Source organism: Cavia porcellus, unplaced genomic scaffold, assembly GCF_034190915.1.
Source record: "Cavia porcellus strain 051 isolate PalLab524CR breed Dunkin Hartley unplaced genomic scaffold, mCavPor4.1 scaffold_16, whole genome shotgun sequence".
In the NCBI taxonomy this organism is placed as follows: domain Eukaryota; kingdom Metazoa; phylum Chordata; class Mammalia; order Rodentia; family Caviidae; genus Cavia; species Cavia porcellus.
The window spans coordinates 19119098-19139004 of record NW_026947499.1 but is presented as its reverse complement, the minus strand read 5'-3'; the positions used below and the strand labels follow the sequence as shown (position 1 = coordinate 19139004).

The following is a 19907-nucleotide window of genomic DNA, read 5'->3' as shown; positions in this document are numbered from 1 at the left end:
TATTGTAGCCAAACCGTAGGGTTTCCCTGCCCCTCTCCTCTCTTAAGCCAATGGAAAGCAAGTTCCTGGGAGTGTCCCGCCCTGGTGAGAGAGTCACAGACCAATGGGAAATAGCGGCTCAGCGGTGGTGCGGCCAGCTCTGGGTGGAGTCACCCGGGCCCTGGATGGTGGCCTGGAGAAGTCATCCCGGGAAGAGACCCCCGGGAAGAGACCCCCCCCCCCCCCCCCGCTCAGCTCATGGCTCTGTGGGTTGGGAGAGGCCGTGTTGGCCTCCGCGGATGCTTTGGCACCTACAAGCTGCTTTGTTCTCGTTTCCAGAGCCGCGACTCTCAGGATGTGGAAGACAAGGACAGGTGAGTAGCTGGGAGAGGAACTCCAACGCCTGCCGCGAATCACGTGCTGTTGTCGCCAGTGTACGTCATCCTAGTGATGTTCCCTCTGTCTTCACGTCACTGTGGGCGTCGTGGAAGCCAGAGACTAGTATTTCTTTGCACAAGGCTCCACGAATCCAAACTATCATCAGTCAGGATGGAGCATCCATAACCCTGCGTAGGCCAGGAGGATCAACATTTAGATTTTAACATGAGTAGTTTGTTCTCAAAAGACATTGAGACACAAATATGATCTAAACACAGCTTTCCTCAAAGTAACTTTGAAACTTGCACCCTCAGACCCCCAGACCTCATGAACCTGCAGAGTACCACGAATTAGCAATGATGAATGTAATTGGTAAGTCCGATGATTTAACCTTTGAATAATCTTGGAAAGTCACATTTTAAATCTGACCTATATATATGTTACATTGCTATTTAATAATGTCAGGGAATTTTTGGCCTGGGGGTGTAACTTAATGGTAAAACTTACCCAACATGTGGAAGGGCCTGGGTTCGATCCCAGCATCACAAAAATTTAAAATTAGGGGGGAAAAAAAGCCAGTTTTCAAACCTTGTTTTGGCAGTTCTTCATTTTAAGTGTACTGGAAGCCTTAAAGAATGGAAGTGGCCCAGAAGCCTTAATTTAGTGGTTAAAAGGAGAAGTTTTGAGAGAGTAGAAGTAACATTTGGGGTGCTGGTATAGGATAGTCTTGGACATGAACCCCAGTTCTGCGTCTTCCTCCCTGGGTGCCAGGAACATAAATCTTAGTGAGCTACTTTCCTCAATAGTAAAAGGAAGATAAGAGATGTTTGGGGTTGAAGGATAGTTTAGGAGATGATGCTTGTAATCCACAATGGTCAGGAGCTAGTGGAAGTGATCTGTCAGTTCAGCAAATGTTTACTGAATGTCTACATTGAGCAGTGCACTACATCAGCTACTGAAGGTGGACATGTGGACAAGATACAGAGCTTACCCACAAAAGACTTGCAGCTAGAGATCGAAGGCAAAGATGCCAGTTAAGAAAGCGCCATCCTAGTAACTCAGGTGCCACTGAGTTACTAACTAAGCTGGGACCCAGGGACAAAAGTGCCCCTCTGTATGAGTTGTCCCCACTTAACAGCTTTTCATGTTTGTGTCTCATTAGGATGCAGCCTTCCTTGAAGACACCCAAGATTCCCAAGATTTACACAAGAACAGGAGACAAAGGTAGGGTTGGGACACAGATGAAAAAGACATATGACAGACGTTGCTTTAAAGTTCTTCCAACTTCTCTATAGCCAATAAAAAGTATGTGACAGATCTGAAAATATATTACAAATAATATGATGTGAAATGAAAAATGCCCTAGATACAAGAAATGATAAAAGCAAATGCAGAGCCTGGCTTGATGGCACACACCTATCTGTAATCCTGGCTGAGAGGCTGAGGAAGGAGGATTGCAAATTCAAGCCTAGCCTGAGCAACATAGAGAATACTGAGATACTGTCTCTAAAAAATAAAAAAGGATCCAGGAGTGATGATACACACCTGTAATCCTAGCTCTCTAGGAAGGTGAGGCAGGAGGTTTGCAAGTTCAAGTCTCTCCTGGCCAACATAATGACTTAGTATGATCCAGCCTCAATATGAAAAATAGAATAAAAAATGTTAAAGATGCTAGAGATTCAGCTCAGTGCAAAGACCATTGGTTTAACTCCAGTACTATAAGACAAAGGAGGGGGGGTGCTAAGGATATAGCTCAGTGTTTGGGGGTTTTAGCACCAGAAATCAAACTGGGGGCTGAGCTATATTGATGGTCCATAGCTCAGTGTTAAGATCTTAGGTTCAATTCCCAATATCATGCACACACACACACACACACACACACACACACACAAATGTGGGATGAGAGTCAGTGGTAGAATACTGACCATAATAAAAAACAAGTTTCAGGATAATCCAAATACTCCAAATCTGCCTAGCTAAAAGAGCATATATATATTATCCAATAGAAACTGAGTTGTGGGAGAGAAGCATGAACGGTTTACACACTTTCATTTCTTTTTTACAATAAGCACATATTACTTTGATAATTTAAAAAATACCAGAATATATTAATCCCAGCACTTGGGAGCACTTGGCAGGGGGATTTCCATGAGTTTTAGCCTGGGCCAATAAGTTCAAGGCCTGGCCTCAATTACATATTGAGACCCTGTCTCCAAAAACAAAACAAATAGGCAGATGCGGCATGTATCGGGTGACACTATTGTCTTTCCTTTGTGGTCATAGGAATTGAACCCAGGACCTTAAGTGTAATAGGCAAGCACTCCACCACTGAGCTACACCCCCAGCCCCTTTTATTTTATTTTGAGATTGAATCTGACTAAGTCACCCAGGCTGACCTTGAACTTCAGTCCTATCCTGGTAGCTGGGATTACTGGGTACTATCAGAAAGCAGAGCTAATTCTGTAAATGGGTGTCTTAGTATTTCTTTAAAGCTGCTAAAGCCGTGGTGGATAGAAATGCTGCCTGCAATCCCTCACATCAGCCGGGGAAAGGAGCGCCTGGTCGTTGTTGTCATTTAGACAGTGTTCTGTGCTCAGATATGATTACGCGGTGGCCTTCTTTTGTTTTGGTCCTGATCTGTCACCGTTGCAGAGTGGCCTGTGTGACAGTACTCTGTGAAATCATTTATCAGAGCACTGTGGCTTACGTGTGAGTGGCAGCGTGGCAGCCCCCAAGGTGACAGTGCCAGGCAGCAACTGTCACCTAGGCAGAGGTGAGAGGACTCTGATCGCATGCGAGGCATAGTAATACTGTGTGTGCAGTGTGACATGTTTCATTCCTTTAGCAGGGTGGTTAGTGTATGATTTTTCAGTTTGAACTAAGAGCGTATCAGGGAAGAAGTGAGGGTTAGGGTTATCTTAGGAGTGGTGCCTGAAAGGGGGGCCCTGGGGGTTTCTGGGGTGCTGATCTGGAGCTGGGTGCCGTCACAGAGGTCTGTTCAGTTAGTGGCAGTTCACGAGCTGTACCCCAGGGTATCAGCACCTGTCTCTATCTCTGTTGTACTTGACATTGAAAGTTTTCTTAAAGAAAGAACAGCATATAGGGGTGTCTAATTTCAGGGGGCTAAATGTTTTTCCACAGGATTTTCTAGCACCTTCACGGGAGAAAGGAGACCCAAAGATGACCAGGTGTTCGAAGCTTTGGGAACTACGGATGAATTAAGTTCAGCCATTGGGTAAGGGAGCCAGGATCGGCCTGAAGGTCAGCTGTGAAGTGGGCATCAGTGTGTCGTGACTGTGACGTTCTCAGTAGCTCTGGGCCATCTTGGACCTGGTCCACCCCTGAACAGCCAGGAAGCAGGTCTGGTGAGCTCTGGGAGGCTGCCAGGCTGCAGGCACCTCAGCGTCCGTCCCGTTCCCTACCCTGCCCCCGCCAATGCAGCCCGTCCCTCCTCCATCCATGGTTCCCTAAATTTTCAGCTGAGTTGGTGGTGTCTCTGCTTCACCTGGCCACTACTTTGAGGCCTGGGTTGGCAAGGCAGCCTCCATCTAGAATGGTCTTGTCATTGAGGAGGATGGAAGGAGGTCCCGGGGAAGCTTACACTGGCTCCTAAAAGCTCCCCAGGGTGTGGTACATCCCAGTCACCTCACTGGCCGGAGCCAGTCTTGTGGCCATGCCTGATATCAGTGGGGAAGAAGGGACGCACAGACTGAGAACCATAGCACATTGCAGAAATTGTGTCTATATCTATATTCTAGGGAGAATTAAGTGAGAATTGTCATCTTAATTTACCTATTTATGCGGACCATTTCTCAGTGGTGAACAGACCGGGTGAGATTTTGCAGGACAGAGGATGGCAGGAGTAGATAGTCTACTAGGCAGGTTAGAGAGGGCCTGGCTGTTGGGGTTAGGGGAGGCCACAGGATGAAGTGAGCAGAGAGAAGATCAGTTCCAGCATCAGTCATACAGAATTAGCAGATCAGCAAGCCAGCATCTCCCAGCTGATGTGGGGCAGGAGGTGGGTCTGGAGCTTCAGTTATAGATCCTCCCTCTGCCAGGCATTGACCGAGCACCTCTGTGCCAGGCTCTGCTAAGCCCAGCCTTACCCCTGCCTTCAAGGGGCCGCAGACAGACATGACCCAGAGCATCTGTCAGTGAGCAGGTGTTTCTCGATGCCTGCTGGGTACGAGGCATTAGGCACGCTGCTGTGACAAAGCCAGTGTCCCAGCACACACAGTCCTTCCTCACAGTGTAGAAAGGGACGAGCACTAGATAACCAGTCCTGTGTTTGATTGTCCTTCTGATTGGAAGATGGGCCAGAAAGACGCACACATTACTCTTCACATGCGCCTTGTCAGTTTTCTCCTTGCTGAGACAAAATACCTGATACTCAAAGTTAAAGGAGGAAAGGTTTATTTAGCTCACAGTTTTCAGGGGTTTCAGCCCACAGTTGGCTGGCTTCAAGGCAGGATGGCATGGCAGAGGGGCATCGCAGCGGGAAAACAGTTCATGGAAAGCCAGGCAGAAGGCAGAAAGCAGCAAGCCTCCTCCTGTCTTTTTCTTTTTTGTTGATACCAGGGATGGAACTCATGACCACACACTTGCAAGGCAGGTGGTTATGCGGCTGAGCTAAATTCCCAGCCCCTCGCCTCCTGTCTTTTATCCCATTCAGGCCACAAGCCTTTCGGGCGGTTCTGCACACACCAGATGATCTTCCCGTTATCCATGCCCAGAACTATGCCAAACCAATCAGTGGACTAATTCAATACCACACACCCTCAATCCTGGCGTCACACACCCTAGATCCAGCCAACTCCAAGAAGCCCCACCTACGAGTGCATGGGGATTGGAGGGGGTGGATGTCTAGATACAAACCATAACACGCTGCCTGTCTGTTTCCCCTCCACTCTGCCCTGTGCCTGGGCAGCTGACCTGGCCACTGGTCACCTATTCCTGCTCTGCTGGCTTTCAGGGGCTCCAGCCTATGGGAGGCAGGGCAGGGGTTGGAGAGCACAGAGAGAGGTGTGAAAACTCACGACCCTGTCCCCAGCTGTGTGGCCCTGGAGCTCTGGATCCTGTCTAACTCCCTGCTCTGTGGCTCCTGTTGTGGCCCCAGATCCCACACAATTCAGGGCCAGTACACCATCCCCTTCCCTTGCCCCTTTGGTCCCCACTCTTGCCAGTCTCTGCCATTCATCGTCCGATTTCCTAACTCTGCTCACCCCTCTGGAAATTGTCCCTTTTCAAAGCCCTCCTCTGGGAATCCATCCTACACCAGTGTTTTCTGCCAGGACCCCAACTGGCACGGGAAGTAAGTGCAAAGTTGTACGCAGTTTGATCCTGCCTCAGTCTGCCAGAGAACTCCTACTTAGTCTTCAAAGCCTCACCTTCAACGTACTTCCACAAGGAGGCCCTCCTCCCTGTTCCCTAGCTTAGCTGAGGCCAGGTTAAGTTACCCTCACTCTGCTCTGCAGAGAGCACTTAACTCAGTTTTCAATTTCCTGTTCAGCAATGTGGTACTCAACTTGAATGTCCCCCTCCAGCTGGATAGAGCCTGGGTCACCTTTTGTTCCCCCTGAGTCACCAGGACACACACGGGAGGCACCCAAAGGAATTGTTGACTGGGCATAGTGAGTATAAGAAAAGATATTTTGAGAAATAATACCGCAACAACTGGAAACTTGTGATGTTCCTATTGTCAACAAGAAAAATAGCACCGTGCTGTTGTAATTAAGTTAGCTAAATGGTTACCACCTGAGAGTGCACTCTTACAGGCCGCGGTATACTAGAGGCAAATTCTTTTTCCTTTTTCTTCTTAGGTTTGCTATGGAATTGATCACAGAAAAGGGCCACACATTTGCTGAGGAGCTTCAGAAAGTAAGTAATGTCCTCTCCCCCCAAGATGGGAGTTACTATCTCTGTGACCTGGAGGCCATAACTCGATTTATCACCTGATCATCACTTCTTTGTATCACCCAGGGTTAGACACTCTGCCTCCACGGGCCTCAGTCTCTTCATCTGTAGAATGGGGGTGTGCAGCATTCATCCTCCCTCACAGGCAAGGGGTGAGGATCATGCTGAGAGAGGGGAGCACACAGTGCAGCCATTCTCAGCCTCAGGCGGGGCCATGTGGGAAGGCCATTTGGAATGACGTTTTGGGCTGGCACATTCCAGGAATGAGATACATGTCTGCAGTGCACAGGACACACTGCTCACACACACACACACACACACACACACACACACACAAAATGACCAGAGGACCATGTGCCCAGGCTGAGAAGCCAGGTGCAGTGAGCCTCAGCCTGCAGGACTCACGCTCCTTAGTATCACTGTTGTGTTCCTTACTTATAAAGGAGCTGGGCCCCTGAACCCCAGAGAGCAGGGACATCACCCCAGAGTGCTTTAGGGTGTACCCACGGTTTCCCTCTACGCAGGTTTCCATAGTGTAGTTTGCCTCTCACGGCAGTCTGGCCCAGGGTGGAGCCTCTGCTCCCAGCCCTTCCTCAAGCCACGGCCCTTGCAGTAAGGTAGGACTGTCCCATCCAGTCCCTGGCCCAGCACCTGAAAAGTGAGAGCTGTCAGTACAGAGAAAAGAAGGAAATCTCACAAGGGCCTGGTGCATGGCAGCATGGTCAGGGCCGGGAAGTCTCCTCCTGACCCCTGCTGGGGTGCCTGGCACTCACGGGGCACCTCCTTCCAGGGATCCATGGCATTCTGCCCAGCCGGTCACAGGTCAGCTTTTCTTCCCGCCTCTTCCCTCCCCAGATCCAGTGCACACTGCAGGACGTCGGCTCAGCCCTGGCCACTCCGCGCTCCTCTGCCAGGGAGGCCCACTTAAGTAATTCTCTGTGCTGTGTGGGTGGTCAGAGGGCCCCCTTGCTCCTGGGGTTCCCTCCTGGGAGTCCAGGCCTTGAGAGGCCCACCAGCAGGCCGCCTTGCCCATCATCCCTGGGGTGGGTTGGGGAGTCACTCTCTGGACTGGAGGAAGCCATCTGTGGGACCCTGGGTGGAAGGGACCTGGGACGCGTCCTTGATGCCGTGGTGAGCTGCCCTTGGTTCTGCTCTGTGACTCCTCAGAACGCACGGCCTTTGAGGCGGGGTCCATCCTGGAGCTGGAGCAGTGGATCGACAAATACTCCAGGCAGCTCCCGCCACTCACAGCCTTCATTCTGCCCGTAGGTATCACTGCCTCCGCCCTGTGACTGTGTCTGAGCACATGGACAGAAACGCATGGGCTGGCAATGAGGCCCTGGCTTACAGCTTTTACCAGTGACGAGCTGTGTGCCAGCCCCCAGCCCCTCTGGGTCCTCGCTGCTCTCTCTCTGCCCGCTTTGGATGCAGATACCCAGTGGGCATGTCGGGCGGGGCCCCTGCAAGCAGAATGTGGCCGAGGGAGGGGGCAGACCTGGTGTCCGAGGAATCCTGCCGCGGCAGGCACACTGCCCAGCCCGCCCAGCCAACACCTGCTCTCCCCTTTCAGTCGGGAGGCAAGAGCAGCGCCGCGCTACACTTCTGTCGTGCCGTGTGCCGCCGAGCTGAGAGACGGTAAGGGGACGGGGGGCTCGGCTTAGGCACACGTGGTGGATCAGCGCTGCACCACCCAGCCCTTTCCCAGGGGCCTCACGGTGCCAGAGCAGCCAGCACGACCAGTCCCTGTCCTCAGAGCCCCACGCCTCAGAGGGAGCAGCAGTAGAGCGGCAGGAAGCCAGTGATTGGTTCTGGGCCATTTAGCCTCAGGGGAGGAGGGTCTGGAGGGGCTGCACGGCTTTGGGGGTCCTGAATGGAAGCTTTCAACAGCCCGGCCTCCTGCTACCCCAACCCTTGCCTAGCTGAGCATCAGGAAGGGACGAGATGGAAGGCCCCCACCTCATGCTCTTGCTCCATGCCATCTACCTGCGTGTGGCCTTTTCAAGGACAGTTTAACAAGAGGCACTTGAAAAAGCTCATTCATTCTACCCTTCAGCCCGCTGCCACCCAGCTTAGAGTGGAAATAGACCCTCCTTGGTACAGAAGCCAGGCTGAGCCAGGCACTCACCGAGTTCACATAGGAATTCTAGGGCTGGTGGTGGCAGCCCCACTTCAGGAGTTGTGAAATGGACTCAGAGAGGTGACATTGTGGCCAGGCTCAGTGGCAAAGCGCAGATCTGGGCTCAGGTTTATCTAGGTCAAATGAGCTCTTTCCTGTGTCACAAAGGTTTTGTGTAACATGCAGGGCTGTCAGACAGACCCTGAGGATACGTGGGTAACAGACAACACTTTGGCTTCAAAAGCAAAGAATGTCATTTGTTTAAAGTTATCCACGTCAGCAGTGTTCATAATAGCAAAAAGTTGGAAACAACCCAGAGGCCCAAAAAGAAGGTGGCCAGGCTGACAGTGGGCCTCACTACGGCCACCAGGCCATAGCTAAGTGACGACCAGGGTCCCCACTGGGTAACAAAGCTCCCTGCAAGTTGGAGGTGCCACAGGGTAGGCCTGACCAGTTCCTGCCTGGGCTGCTAGGTGTCGTGTGCAAGGCCAGGTGTGGGGACCGTGCCTCCCAGCACAGGTGATGCAGCAGCAGTGATGTACACCAAGGGCCCAGCAGGCCGCTCCCCGCACTGTCTGAAATGTCCGCACAGACTGCCCGGGACCCCTGGGAACACCGAACCATGGGGAAGGGAGGTGGGAGTTTGCTTGGGCACTAAGGGCCAGATTCCTTCATCTTTGAAAGCTGGAGCTTGATCATTCCAGCCAACTCGGGGAGGACCCCAGGCCCAGTGGCACAAAAGCCAGCAGGCTGGGGTGTGGGGCAGTGTTCCCCTCGCTCTCCCCTACCCTCCGTCCCTCCTGGGGCAGGCTGCATGTCCAGGAGCGAGTGGATGTCTTGTGAAACCCTTCAGTCGTGGATTTTTCCATTGCTGGTACTGGCTGGGTTTGTCCAGACAAAGGTCGAATGATGGCCAGTTGGGAAATGCCCCTTGTGACCCCAGGTGCCCACGTGTATTATCCCTTGCCAGATGGTGTGACTGTGTTTCCTCTTTCCAGCGTGGTCCCTCTGGTCCAGATGGGAGAGACGGATGCAAATGTGGCCAAATTCTTAAACAGGTACTTAACACGGAGTGTGAGGGTTCCTCTCTGAAAGGCCAGGTGCGTCTGTGGGCAGAACATCAGGCAGCAGGACTGGGGTACGGTGCTGGACTGTGCCCACGTTCTCCTGCCTGTAGGTCAGTGTGTGTGTGCCGTGCTGTGTGGCAGACACTGTCACTGTCTCTGATGAAGTTAAGCTCTAGTTGGGAGAGACCTCTATAAAAGCCAGCAGAAACAAACATAACCATGAAGGAACAGGACAGTAAGAGGTGCCCTCAGAGGCACCTTGAAGTCTGGTGGGGGGTCCAGGAGTAGCTCTTCCCAGCCAGTCTTCCCCTTCTAGGAGACCCCAGACAGCACCTGTGAGCCGGGCCAGCCCGGGTGGACACCACGCACCCCTGCCTCGCTGTCAGCCTCTTCATGCTGAAGCTTGCCCCGATAGCATCCAGTCAGCCTGGCTTGTGCAGTACCAGTGGGTGTAGATGGAGCCCTGGGGCAGGCAGAGAGTTAAGGGACAACGGTGGGGGCTGTACCCCAGGAACTGTCCCTGTGGTGCAGAAAGTGACTGTGGGTCAAATCCACGGGGATGCAACCTGGACTTGGACAGTCTCGAGCAGCTCCCTTCCTCCTGGGAAGGGAATCCCTGAAGCAGCAGCTCACAAGCCGTGAGGAGCCTGGTGGTCTGCAATAGGGTGTGGTCCGAGGCCATTTGCCTCCTGGCTGGTTTCTGGAGTCAGCAAGAAACTAATGCACTGCTGCCCTCCAGGACCACATGGTCCCTGGGTCCATACCCAGAGCAGCCAGGACTGCGGGTCAGGGAAGGCCCTGTAGAGCCAGCCTGGGAGGGTAGGAGCTGGCAGGAAGGGCCAGAGGAGGTGGTGATGCTTGGTGTGAAAGCCATGAGGGGTGGGGTGACCGGCTGAGTCCCTGAAGGGCAAGCACTTCTGTGTTCTCCCCACTGCTTTCCCTGCAGACAGTCTCCTGGCCTGACGCCCACCACCACGGGCTCCAAGGAAGCAGGGACCAGGTTGTGGGCACTAGAACCTTCCAGGCCAGTGCTTCTCAACCAGGACACTGGCGGGGTCTGGAGACACCTGGTAGTCTAAAGCTGCTGGCATCCAGTGGGTGGAGGCCAGGGACGCTGCTCGGCACCCTGCGATGCACAGAGCGTCCCCACCACAGGGGTGAACCAGAGCGTGTTTAGTGTCACGGTCAAGAGCACTGCCTAGGGCCTGTCTGCCCCAAGTGTGGCCTTGGGCGCAGCAGGGCCAGTTCAGCCCCAGGATCTGTACATTCCTGAGATCCCTGGTGACTGTGCTCTCTCCAGTTTGAGAAAACCCTGTCCTGGTCACTCCAAGCTGAGAAATAAGCTCACGGAGCGGTCCCAAGTTCCTTCTCTGAGGGTTAGGGCTGGCTCAGCCCTCGTGTCTCATGAAGGCTGGCCTCATGGCATCCATCAGTCCTCAGTGGCCGGGCACCTCGTATGTCCCTGCGTGATGCTCCTGGTTCAAAGCCAATAGATAGGACCTGGCCCGCAGCGATCTGTCATCTTACACCCTTCCTCTGCTGCTCTCTGCCCCTGCAGACTCAGTGACTATCTCTTCACAGTAGCCAGATATGCCGCCATGAAAGAAGGAAATCAAGAAAAAATATACAAGAAAACCGAGCCATCGGATCGAGCCTGAGGAGCTTGGAGATAACAGAAGGGGGCGCTCCCTAGGCCCCTCTGCGGGGCAGTGACCGCGATGGCGGCGACAGGGAAGAGTTTGCCTTTGGGACCCTGATTCCTGAGGAGCTGGCAGAGGGTCACAGCAGACTCACTGCTTTGTGTCACAGCCCTTGCTGCTTCCCTGGAGGGCCCAGGGCCCCCAAGACTTTGTCCTTGCCTCCCCAGGCTGGCCTTGGTCTTAGAGGATGTGGGAATGAATTCAGTATCACAGAAAAGGAAGGTACAGTGATGGCTCCGAAGTGGAGGAGCCAGGCGGAGAAAAGAATAAACGTGGGAAAAGCTGGAGCCGTGTGTGCGTGGGGGCGGCAGTGATTCCTGAATGAGCCCTCCTGCTGCCAGCTAAGGCTGCTCAAGGGTTTGGAATGGTACCAGAGGCCCGTGGAAGTGTAATTGTGATTTACCTGTGCCAAAGGGGCTGTAGATGTCACATTTATAAAGGGGAAGGGAGGCAGGATTTGGAAATTTAGTCACCTCGGAGCTACCCATCACCGCTGCAGTACGGGGACGGGTGGCTGCTGAATGACAGAGGAGGCCTCAGGAACACTCAGCGTGTCGGGGGGCTGTGGCTTGGAGACCCCTCTGATACAGATGGGGCCCAGAGCAGAGCAACACCATCACTTAGGGCCGGCCCTTCCTGCCCGGTCTGAGGGAGTGGTGGGCGAGGGCGAGCGGGTCCAGCTTAAGGAAACGAGACGTCTCGCTTCCAGCAAGGTGACAGCAGAGACTTCTGTGACGTTGCACTGGCAGCTCTCTGCCTCTGAGACCTGCGCCACGGCTGTGTTTTATGCCGCTAGTCACCACTGCTCCCTCCTGCTATGTAATGACACTGCCAGTGCCAGCTGTGTCCTTGGAAGAGGAATATTTATGAAGGGCAGAGAGGCAGCCCGGAGAATCTAAGGACTCCATGCTGCTAATTGCAGGAAGTAGCTTCAGAAGAGGAGGCTCATTTCGACCGCCAGGGCCCTGGATGCCTGGTGGCCTCCACTCAGCCGTCATTTATTTAGCAAGCACCTGCCTAGCAGGGGGCCCTGCGCCAGGCATGGGCAGGCTGGTCATTCCCATCATCTTCCTCGCTGGCAACTTGGCGGATGTTGAATTCTCAACCATGTGCATCTTTCTGCAGGCCAGGCAGGTACATTTGTGTCTTCCGGGCTCTTTGGGAGCAGGCAGGCCACTCTGTTGAGCCCTGGGCAGGGTGAGCAAGTCCCCAATGCCCAGCAGTGAGGAACACCCTCCAGGAGAGGGCCGTGGTCAGTGCCATCCAGATCTCCTAGTTAGACCCAAGCACAGGGTAGGAGGCTCTGTGTGTACAGGCAGGATGAGAGACAGGAAAAGCATGTGTGTGGGGTCCTGCCCTGTGATCTCTTCAGGCCCAGCTGGGACGTACACGTCCCAGAAGCTCACAGGAGTCACTCAGTTGTGCCCACACCTCCAAATCTTCCTAGAAAGGCCAGAAACTGTGCAGTAAACCAACACTCTTACACTCCTAGCCACAGCAAAAACAGAAACACCCAGAGTGCACACAGTACGCTAAAACAATCTTTGAAATGAGGCAGCTTGCCGGTTGGCCAAGCCTGCACCTCCTGGAGCAGGTGGATGTTGGCATGCGGGTTCCCAGGCCCACTCCCTGGCTCCATGTTCCCTCCACCAGCGAACATCTCCCAACATCCCACTCGGGGGCAGGGCAGATGTCTCTGAGCCCCCAGCCCGGGGAGAACAGAAGGCTGCGTGGACACAGGCTGGGCTGTGTGAAGTGCTTGCCATTCTGCAGTAGCCGTAGTAGAGCCCCAGGCAAAAGGGGGAATGTGTCAATCCCGATCCCCTGATCCAAGTGGGAAGAGCTGATGAAAGGCCACAGTGGAAAAACGACTCTGTAAAGCCACGTTGCCTAGTATTTGCGCATTCAACCAATGGCCCACTCCGTGCAGTGACAGAATTGTGAAGCCAACATGTATTTAAGATCCTGGCACTTGGTTTATTGTGGGCTTTCTTTTTTTTCCCCTGGAAATAATGTGACTTTTGAAAATACTGTGTACAAGCCCCTGATCTTGATTACTGGAGTTTTGGGGCACTCCCTTGTTTGTTTGATGAGATGGGAACTCCCTGTGTTGCCCAGGCTGGCTTTTCAATCCTCCTGCCTCAGCTGCCCAAGTAGCTGGGCCCCGGGCTTGCACCATTTCACTGGTCACTCTCAGGTACGCACGTTGCCCTAGTCCAGGTCGGCTCCCTGCGGCACTGCCTTGGCATCATTACTGAGGAAGCTCCCCAGTAGCAGCAGTGCCAGCCAGCGCTGCGGAAGGGCCTTCCCTGAGCCACACGGTCCGCACACATGGTCTCACCTGAACCTCCCAGCAGTCCTGGAGGACAGCACTGAACAGTTTTACAGGTGGGGAAACTGAGGCCCAAAGAGCTGGCCCAAGACACGGCATTCCTCTCTCCCTCCCTACTGCTGTCTGACAGTCGCTTTAATCACAACCTGGGCTGCAGCAAACAGTGCCAGGCACTAATAGATCCTGCTGTCTCATTTCTCAACCTAGTTTCCCTTAACTGATATTTCATGGCTATTGTTAATGTGCATTCTTCACTGAGTAATTTCCACAGCCCGAACTTGTAACACATCCCAATGACAAACGTCCCCAGCTCCGTATCCCCCATCAGCTGCAATGTCACCCTCGCCTCCTCCCCAACACCTTCCGACAGCCCATCCAGTTTTATGATCGCTCTGTCCCAGTGATCACTACTGAACCTTTAAGAATCCAGGCGCATTTCAAGTTTAATTGAATAAAATTCGTTGTATAATAAATTCTGCATGAATGCTACATAAATCAGTGCCTGGAAGGATTTGTGGCTCATCCTTCCTCCCAGACTGGGCTGGAGAACCTCACCAGCAGTACTGAGCCCAAGCTGCTCCTGGCTTGATTGCCGAGAGGGGTAAATTCACCTTCACAGCCCGGTTGGGGTCTGGTTGTCACTGGCCCTGGCCCGTTGCCTGCTCTGAGACTCCATCATGGAAAATGGTACTTAAATCCAAGCAGAGGAAGGGCTTGTGACCCGGGAACTTTGGGGTTGTCCCTTGTACCCACCCATTGCACATAACTGAAACTTTCAAAGCCGTCATTTGTCACCTGTGGAATTGTGATGACAGATGTGCACACACTTGTTCACACCCTTGGAAGTCTGTGGGACACCCAGTTGAGAAACCCTGGACTCAAATAACTCCAGGAAATCAGACTTGGTGGTGTGTGCCTGTAATCCCAGCTACTTGCAAGGCTGAGGCAGGAGAATCATTTGAACCCTGGAGTTTTGAGATCATCCTGAGCACATAGGGAGACCCTGTTTCAACAAACAATGAGAAAGCTATCCATGGGCCCCCCTCTTTAGGAGCCAAGTGGGGATTCACAGGGCTGCCCTCTGCAGGAGCCTCTCAGCAGGGGATAGGGGATGGTGGGGGTATTCACAAAGCTACAGCCTTGGAAGGAGGGAATACTTGGGGCTGGATGGTGTCGATGCCCACCGACTCTAGAAGGGCAATGAGTGGTCATCAAACACATGGCTTGTCACACTGGGAGGCTGAGGCAGGAGGATCCCAAGTTTCATCTCACCCTAAGCAACTTAGCAATATCCTATCCCCCCCCCCCAAGAAAATAAAAGGGCTGGGGATATAACTCAGTGCAAAGGCCCTGGTTCAATCCCCATTGCCAGGAAAAGAACAGAATATGGCTCAGGCATGATTCAGGCAGACAAGAGGCCAGTGGCAGCTGAGACCAGCCAGCTCTGCCACTTCTGGCTCAGACTTGCTCTTACTTGCAAAAGGAGAAGGAGGCATCTACCCCGCAGGGTCACTGAGAGAGTTTAATGAGGTAAAGGTAGTGTTTATTCACCCTCCTGGCAAGTGTGACCTATATCCTAGCCATTTGTTATTTATTATTGGGATTCAAAAGCCCTTTTGGTCACTTTTTAGCCGAGCCCCCTTGAGCAGTTTATTTAATCACTCTGAGCCTTGCTCTTCATCTTCTGTAACTGGGAATAATAACACGGATTTCAAAGGCTCAGGGGCTCGGTCCTCAGGACTGGCTCATGGCAGCCGCTCAGAAGACACAGAAAAGCCGCTGTTGTGGTTCGGTCACGTTGTGCCCTTTGCAGGGCACTTTCTAATCACTCCGGCCAGGTGAGGCAGCCTCTGGATCGTTAGATTTACAGAGTGGCTGGAGGAGACAGACGGCCTCCTGAGGGATCGGTCACACTCAGGCCAGGGGGATGTAGCTCCAGGAACACTGTGCCAAAATAAAAGGCGGAGGGCATGGTCCCAGAGCAATGAGATCCTCACCCCCGTTTTATGGATAAGAAAACTTGAGGCCCAGAGAGAACGTAATGAGCCTAAATCGAGCACTGATTATGTCCAGGTGTCTTGTTAAGGACTTCAGTGCCATAGCTCATTTGATTCTCTCAACGAACAGCCCCAAGAAGGTGGGGCTGTTAATATTACTATCGCTCCTAGAAAGGGGAACTGGCTTTCTCAAGGAACACAGCTCTCGGAGGTGGGGCCAGCTTTGAATCAGGTGCTCCTCTCTGAATGCTGTAACTAGTGCTTCTTTAACACTGAGCTATGTGCTCGGCTGTACCACAAGGACAGGCTTTCTTCTGCTTTTTTTTTTTTTTTTTAAGACAAGGTCTTGCCGTGTTACCCAGCTGATCTTGAATTCCTGAGCTCAAGCGGTGCCTCTACTCAGGCTCTCGAATAGCTGGGACTACACACACCACCATGATGGTCCAGCAGCAGAACCAGGTTTTTTCTGTGTCCGTTTATTTCTCAGAACCGTAGGAGGTATGTACAGTTATCCCCCAACTTGGGTGGGGGGGTGTGGGAAATGGGCTCAGAGTTGTGATCTCTCTTGCCCACAGCTAGAGCTGTCCCCTGGCTTGATGATAGTTATCATGATGTCATCAGTTATCATGATGTCATCATGATGGCTGCTTGGAGCACTCTTTCTGGCAGAGCTTTTAAAATGTTCTCCCCTGAGCTGGATTACAGGATGTGCATACCAGTAATCCCAACACTTGGAAGGCTGAGTCAGGAGACTCCCCAAGAGTCAGGACTACATAGTAAGTTCAAGACCAGTCTAAACTACATAGTGAGAACCTGTCTTGAAAAATATATAAAAATATATACAAAATAAATGAATAAAACCTTTTCCCCATAGCTGAGCCCGCGATAGCATGCATTCCCTGACAGCCTTTCACATAGACATTAGCATTGCTGAATCTGAGGCACAGGAAGTGGCCGCTTGGCTAGTGCCGTGCAGCAAGTAAGGGGCTCTGCTGGGCTTTGCCCTTGGATCTGCGTGCTTTGGCCTTCAGATTCCCCTGCTGTGGCCACTCAGGACCGCCAGCAATGAGGGCTGACTGATGACCAAGCAATCCAGGCTGCTTCTGCAGGGCAGAGGGGAGTAAGTTCTAAACTGTGGAGGCTCCTGCTTGCCCCAGCTAGAAGTGGTCACTCTGAGGTAACACAAGAAGCAGGTGCCACTTCCGGTGGCACAGAGGGCAAAGGTACCCAGGAAACTGCCTAAATCCATGCACAAGGGCATTCAGCCATCTCAGGATCCAGAGATACAAGGTGACCTCCCCCTCAACCAGTCTCACAGAAACAGCTCTCGGGGCTGCTCCCAAGGCACAGGTCCTCTGGCCCTCACCACTGGCCATCTGCGATGCCCATGTCCCTCCCCAGCCAGCAGGTGGCTTTATTTACGATCACCTTGGAAGGGTCGAGCAGACATATGTTGCTAAGGGTCGTTTATTCTTGTTTATAAAATTTATGGCTTCACCTCGATTACACACTGTCAAAACGCGAAGGATTGGCCCCAAAGCCTCTTGCCGCCTGACTGCCTCAGACGTGTGTACATCTGTTAACTCCGTAGGAGCTGTAGAGGGAAATAAGGTTCACTATAACTCAGAAGCTCGCCGTCCCACCATGAGGCGTGAGCGGCAGGCCTTGAGAAAAGACAGCCAGCGAGCGCGTGGGAAGGGGAGGCCTTGGGACTGTGGGTGGCCTTGCCAGGTGGCCTCGGGACCCTGCTGGAGCTTGGCCGTGGACCCCTTCCAGGTACTTGGAGCTGGGCAGGAGAGGGAAGGAGCTCTTATTTTCCTGGCCCACAGGGCTCCAGCTGTAGGGCCCCGGCAGCTGGAGAGGGCTCCAAGCCTGTGGCTTTCCAGCTGTTGACTTCAGCGGAGAGAGAGGGCATGGTGACAGCGCCACCACAGAGGGCAGTGGAGACGGCCCGGACTTCAGAAGGGCAATTTGGCAACGTGACTGAAAGGCCAAGGGAGGGCCTGGTAGGTCCATGTCTGGGGCTCCCTCAAAAGACAATGCATCTATCAGCAGAGCTGTGAGAGGTTTTTCTGGATGGGGTTGTCATTAGTGAAAGTTAGAAATCAGTGTCCAAAAATAAGGAACTGGACAGTTAAATAAATAAAATATCCTACAACAAGGAACTTTAAGAAGTATCACAATCCACAGAAAAGCATGGCACCCACCTACCTACAACCTTGGGAAAGTGGTCATTAGCTTCTAAATGGGGGGGGGGAGAACAAAGCCAAATGGCAAAATGTGACAGAATAATCCAAATCCTGTAAAGAAAGGTACACGTGTATATACCATAGGAAAACCACGAGGATTCATTCCATATGTTACTAATACCTCTTAGTGGTATAATTACAGGCTGTTTTAGTCTCATTTCCGTATATCTGGATTTTTCTACATTTTCTGCAATGAATTGGATTTGAGAAGGGGCTTATGGGTGTAACAGACACAGGTTAAAATTAGAGGGAAGCCATCTTCCTCCCTTGGGATGGCTGAAGACATGGGGAACCCCCCTTGGACGAGGTCCCTCACTCCCCCACCACACCCATAGGGTTTGCCCTCAGTAGCCAAAGCCAGGGGCCCCTCTGGAGTCAGGATGCTGGGGAACATGGGATGCACTCACTGAGGGAGAGAGACGGCCGGCCAGCTGGACTCCAGCCTCACACCCACACTTGAACACCACTCTAGGGCAACAGAGAAGGGAAGAAAAATGGTCCCCACCCACTAAGATGCCCCGGGGACAACCCCCTCAGCTTCTCACCAAACTGCTGGCCACTTTGGTGTCCCTTTCTGTCCTCTGTTGGTGACTGCATCTTTTGAGTGCTACAGGGTTTGAAAGCAAAGAACCCTCCAATTTATTTTCTTATATGAATTTTATCTTGGATTATCCTATGTTTCTCTGGGCAAAGTGGCACCTGACAGGTGGAGCAGTGAGCTCAATGTACTACACTGAGCAAAACCAGCATTCACTCGCCAGCCTTCTATATCAAACTCCAGCTTCCTTTCCCTTCTGCTGAGTGCAAGGAAGGGTTTATTCCAGGAGGGCAAAGAGATGCCAGTTCCAACTGGAAGCAGCAAGGCTGGGTCCAGATTCAACAGAAAGGAGTCTGGTAATCCATTAATAATGTCTGTCATGGCTGCAGAGGGAGGCACAGTAATGAGCAATGTGTTTTGGACATCTCTGTATTCCTATGGCAAAGCACTCACTGGTCTCAACAGTGTAGAGACTTTAGAGGGAGATCAGGTCTCTAGATGGCTCCTCCAAACTAGATCCTAAAGATGGTTCTTCCAGCCCAGAGCTCCCCAAGAGAGCCTAACTAGTGGATGAGAAATTCCTCTGGGTTTTAAAGTGACATATCAGGGCCATAGATCTCTGGAAGCCAAATACTTATAAATCTGACTAATTAATGAGTCAACCTTGATGAGCTCACCACCATAATTCAGTATCTGAAATTACATTTTGCATTAAAGTGCACCAATTTAAGAGTAAGCCAGGGAGCAATGGTGTGATAAACCCCCAACCCGTCCACCACCTCCGGCCTTTGCCATCTAGAGATCTACTTTGGATCGCAGTTCTAGAAGCCACTTCCCTCTGGCTGCTTATCTCTCAGCCCCCTCCCACCCCCTCCAGTCCAGGTGGCAGCATTGAGTTGGGGGTATCTTGTTTGCAGAGGGTCACATTTTAAGACTTAGAGTTTACAATGCCCTCAAACCAGAGACTGCTATGAAAACCCCTGGAATTGAACAAGGTCAGCAGTAATCTTGTCGCTAGAGCAGACACACTCCATGGGGTATCGTTGGGGCTTGGGAAGAGGCTGTAAGAAAGGACTGATTAGAGGAATTTGGCTGGTGTTGGGTGGCTTGGGAGAGGGCTCAAGGAGGTAGGGCTGTGCTGTGGGTTGGATGGTGGCAGGAGCAGGGCCTATTCTATGACTGGATATTTTAATAACTCTTAACCTAGAAGGAAAGAGGAATGAACGAGGCTACGGGTAACAGCCACACTCTGCATAGTGACAGTGTGGTCTGTCGGGTCACATACATAAGATGATTGATAGTCAGCTTTGTGTAAGTGCATTCTGTGACCCCACACAGTGACAAAGTAGCCTAAGGACACATCAGTCATCTATCATCTATCTTATACTCTCTCCTTCTCTCCTCTCCTCTCCTCTCTTCTCCTTTTTTCTTGCAGACTGGGGATGGAACCAGAGCCCACATCCAGCCCTTCTGAGGACCAGTTTCTCAGAACATATCCCATCCTTAAGTGATGCATGACGGGAAGTGAATACACTGGAGGGTCAGGAGGGCATAACTGGTGATTGGCTTGGGTGAACGCCTTGCACACACATGTATGAAGGGGGAATCGAAAAATATGGGGAATGTTTCAATGTGTTA

General features: G+C 52.2%; 1 protein-coding gene across 5 annotated transcripts; it reads left to right on the top strand.

Moving 5' to 3' along the window:
- The first annotated feature begins 151 nt into the window (after nucleotides 1-151).
- Nucleotides 152-19907, top strand: Mmab (metabolism of cobalamin associated B). 5 transcript variants are annotated; one of them, XM_013142185.3, is made up of 10 exons: nucleotides 220-353; nucleotides 672-729; nucleotides 1520-1581; nucleotides 3499-3592; nucleotides 6177-6234; nucleotides 7126-7198; nucleotides 7438-7535; nucleotides 7841-7905; nucleotides 9385-9444; nucleotides 11035-11440. In XM_013142185.3, the coding sequence occupies exons 3-10, from the start codon at nucleotides 1521-1523 to the stop codon at nucleotides 11144-11146; spliced, it is 621 nt and encodes a 206-aa protein (XP_012997639.1). In that variant the 5' UTR covers nucleotides 220-353; nucleotides 672-729; nucleotide 1520; the 3' UTR covers nucleotides 11147-11440. The 5 variants fall into 5 exon arrangements, with proteins under 5 accessions (XP_063081890.1, XP_023416582.1, XP_003477995.1 ...); XM_063225820.1 differs by lacking the exons at nucleotides 672-729; nucleotides 11035-11440 and adding an exon at nucleotides 19705-19907 and having other exon boundaries at nucleotides 152-353; XM_023560814.2 differs by lacking the exon at nucleotides 672-729 and having other exon boundaries at nucleotides 157-353.

Bases quoted from the DNA above. Each gene is read 5' to 3' on its own strand.
- Mmab (XM_023560814.2), top strand. From the start codon at position 238: ATGGCTCTGTGGGTTGGGAGAGGCCGTGTTGGCCTCCGCGGATGCTTT. The intron at 354-1,519 runs GTGAGTAGCTGG...GTGTCTCATTAG, and splicing joins GATGTGGAAGACAAGGACAG to GATGCAGCCTTCCTTGAAGA. The intron at 1,582-3,498 runs GTAGGGTTGGGA...GTTTTTCCACAG, and splicing joins CACAAGAACAGGAGACAAAG to GATTTTCTAGCACCTTCACG.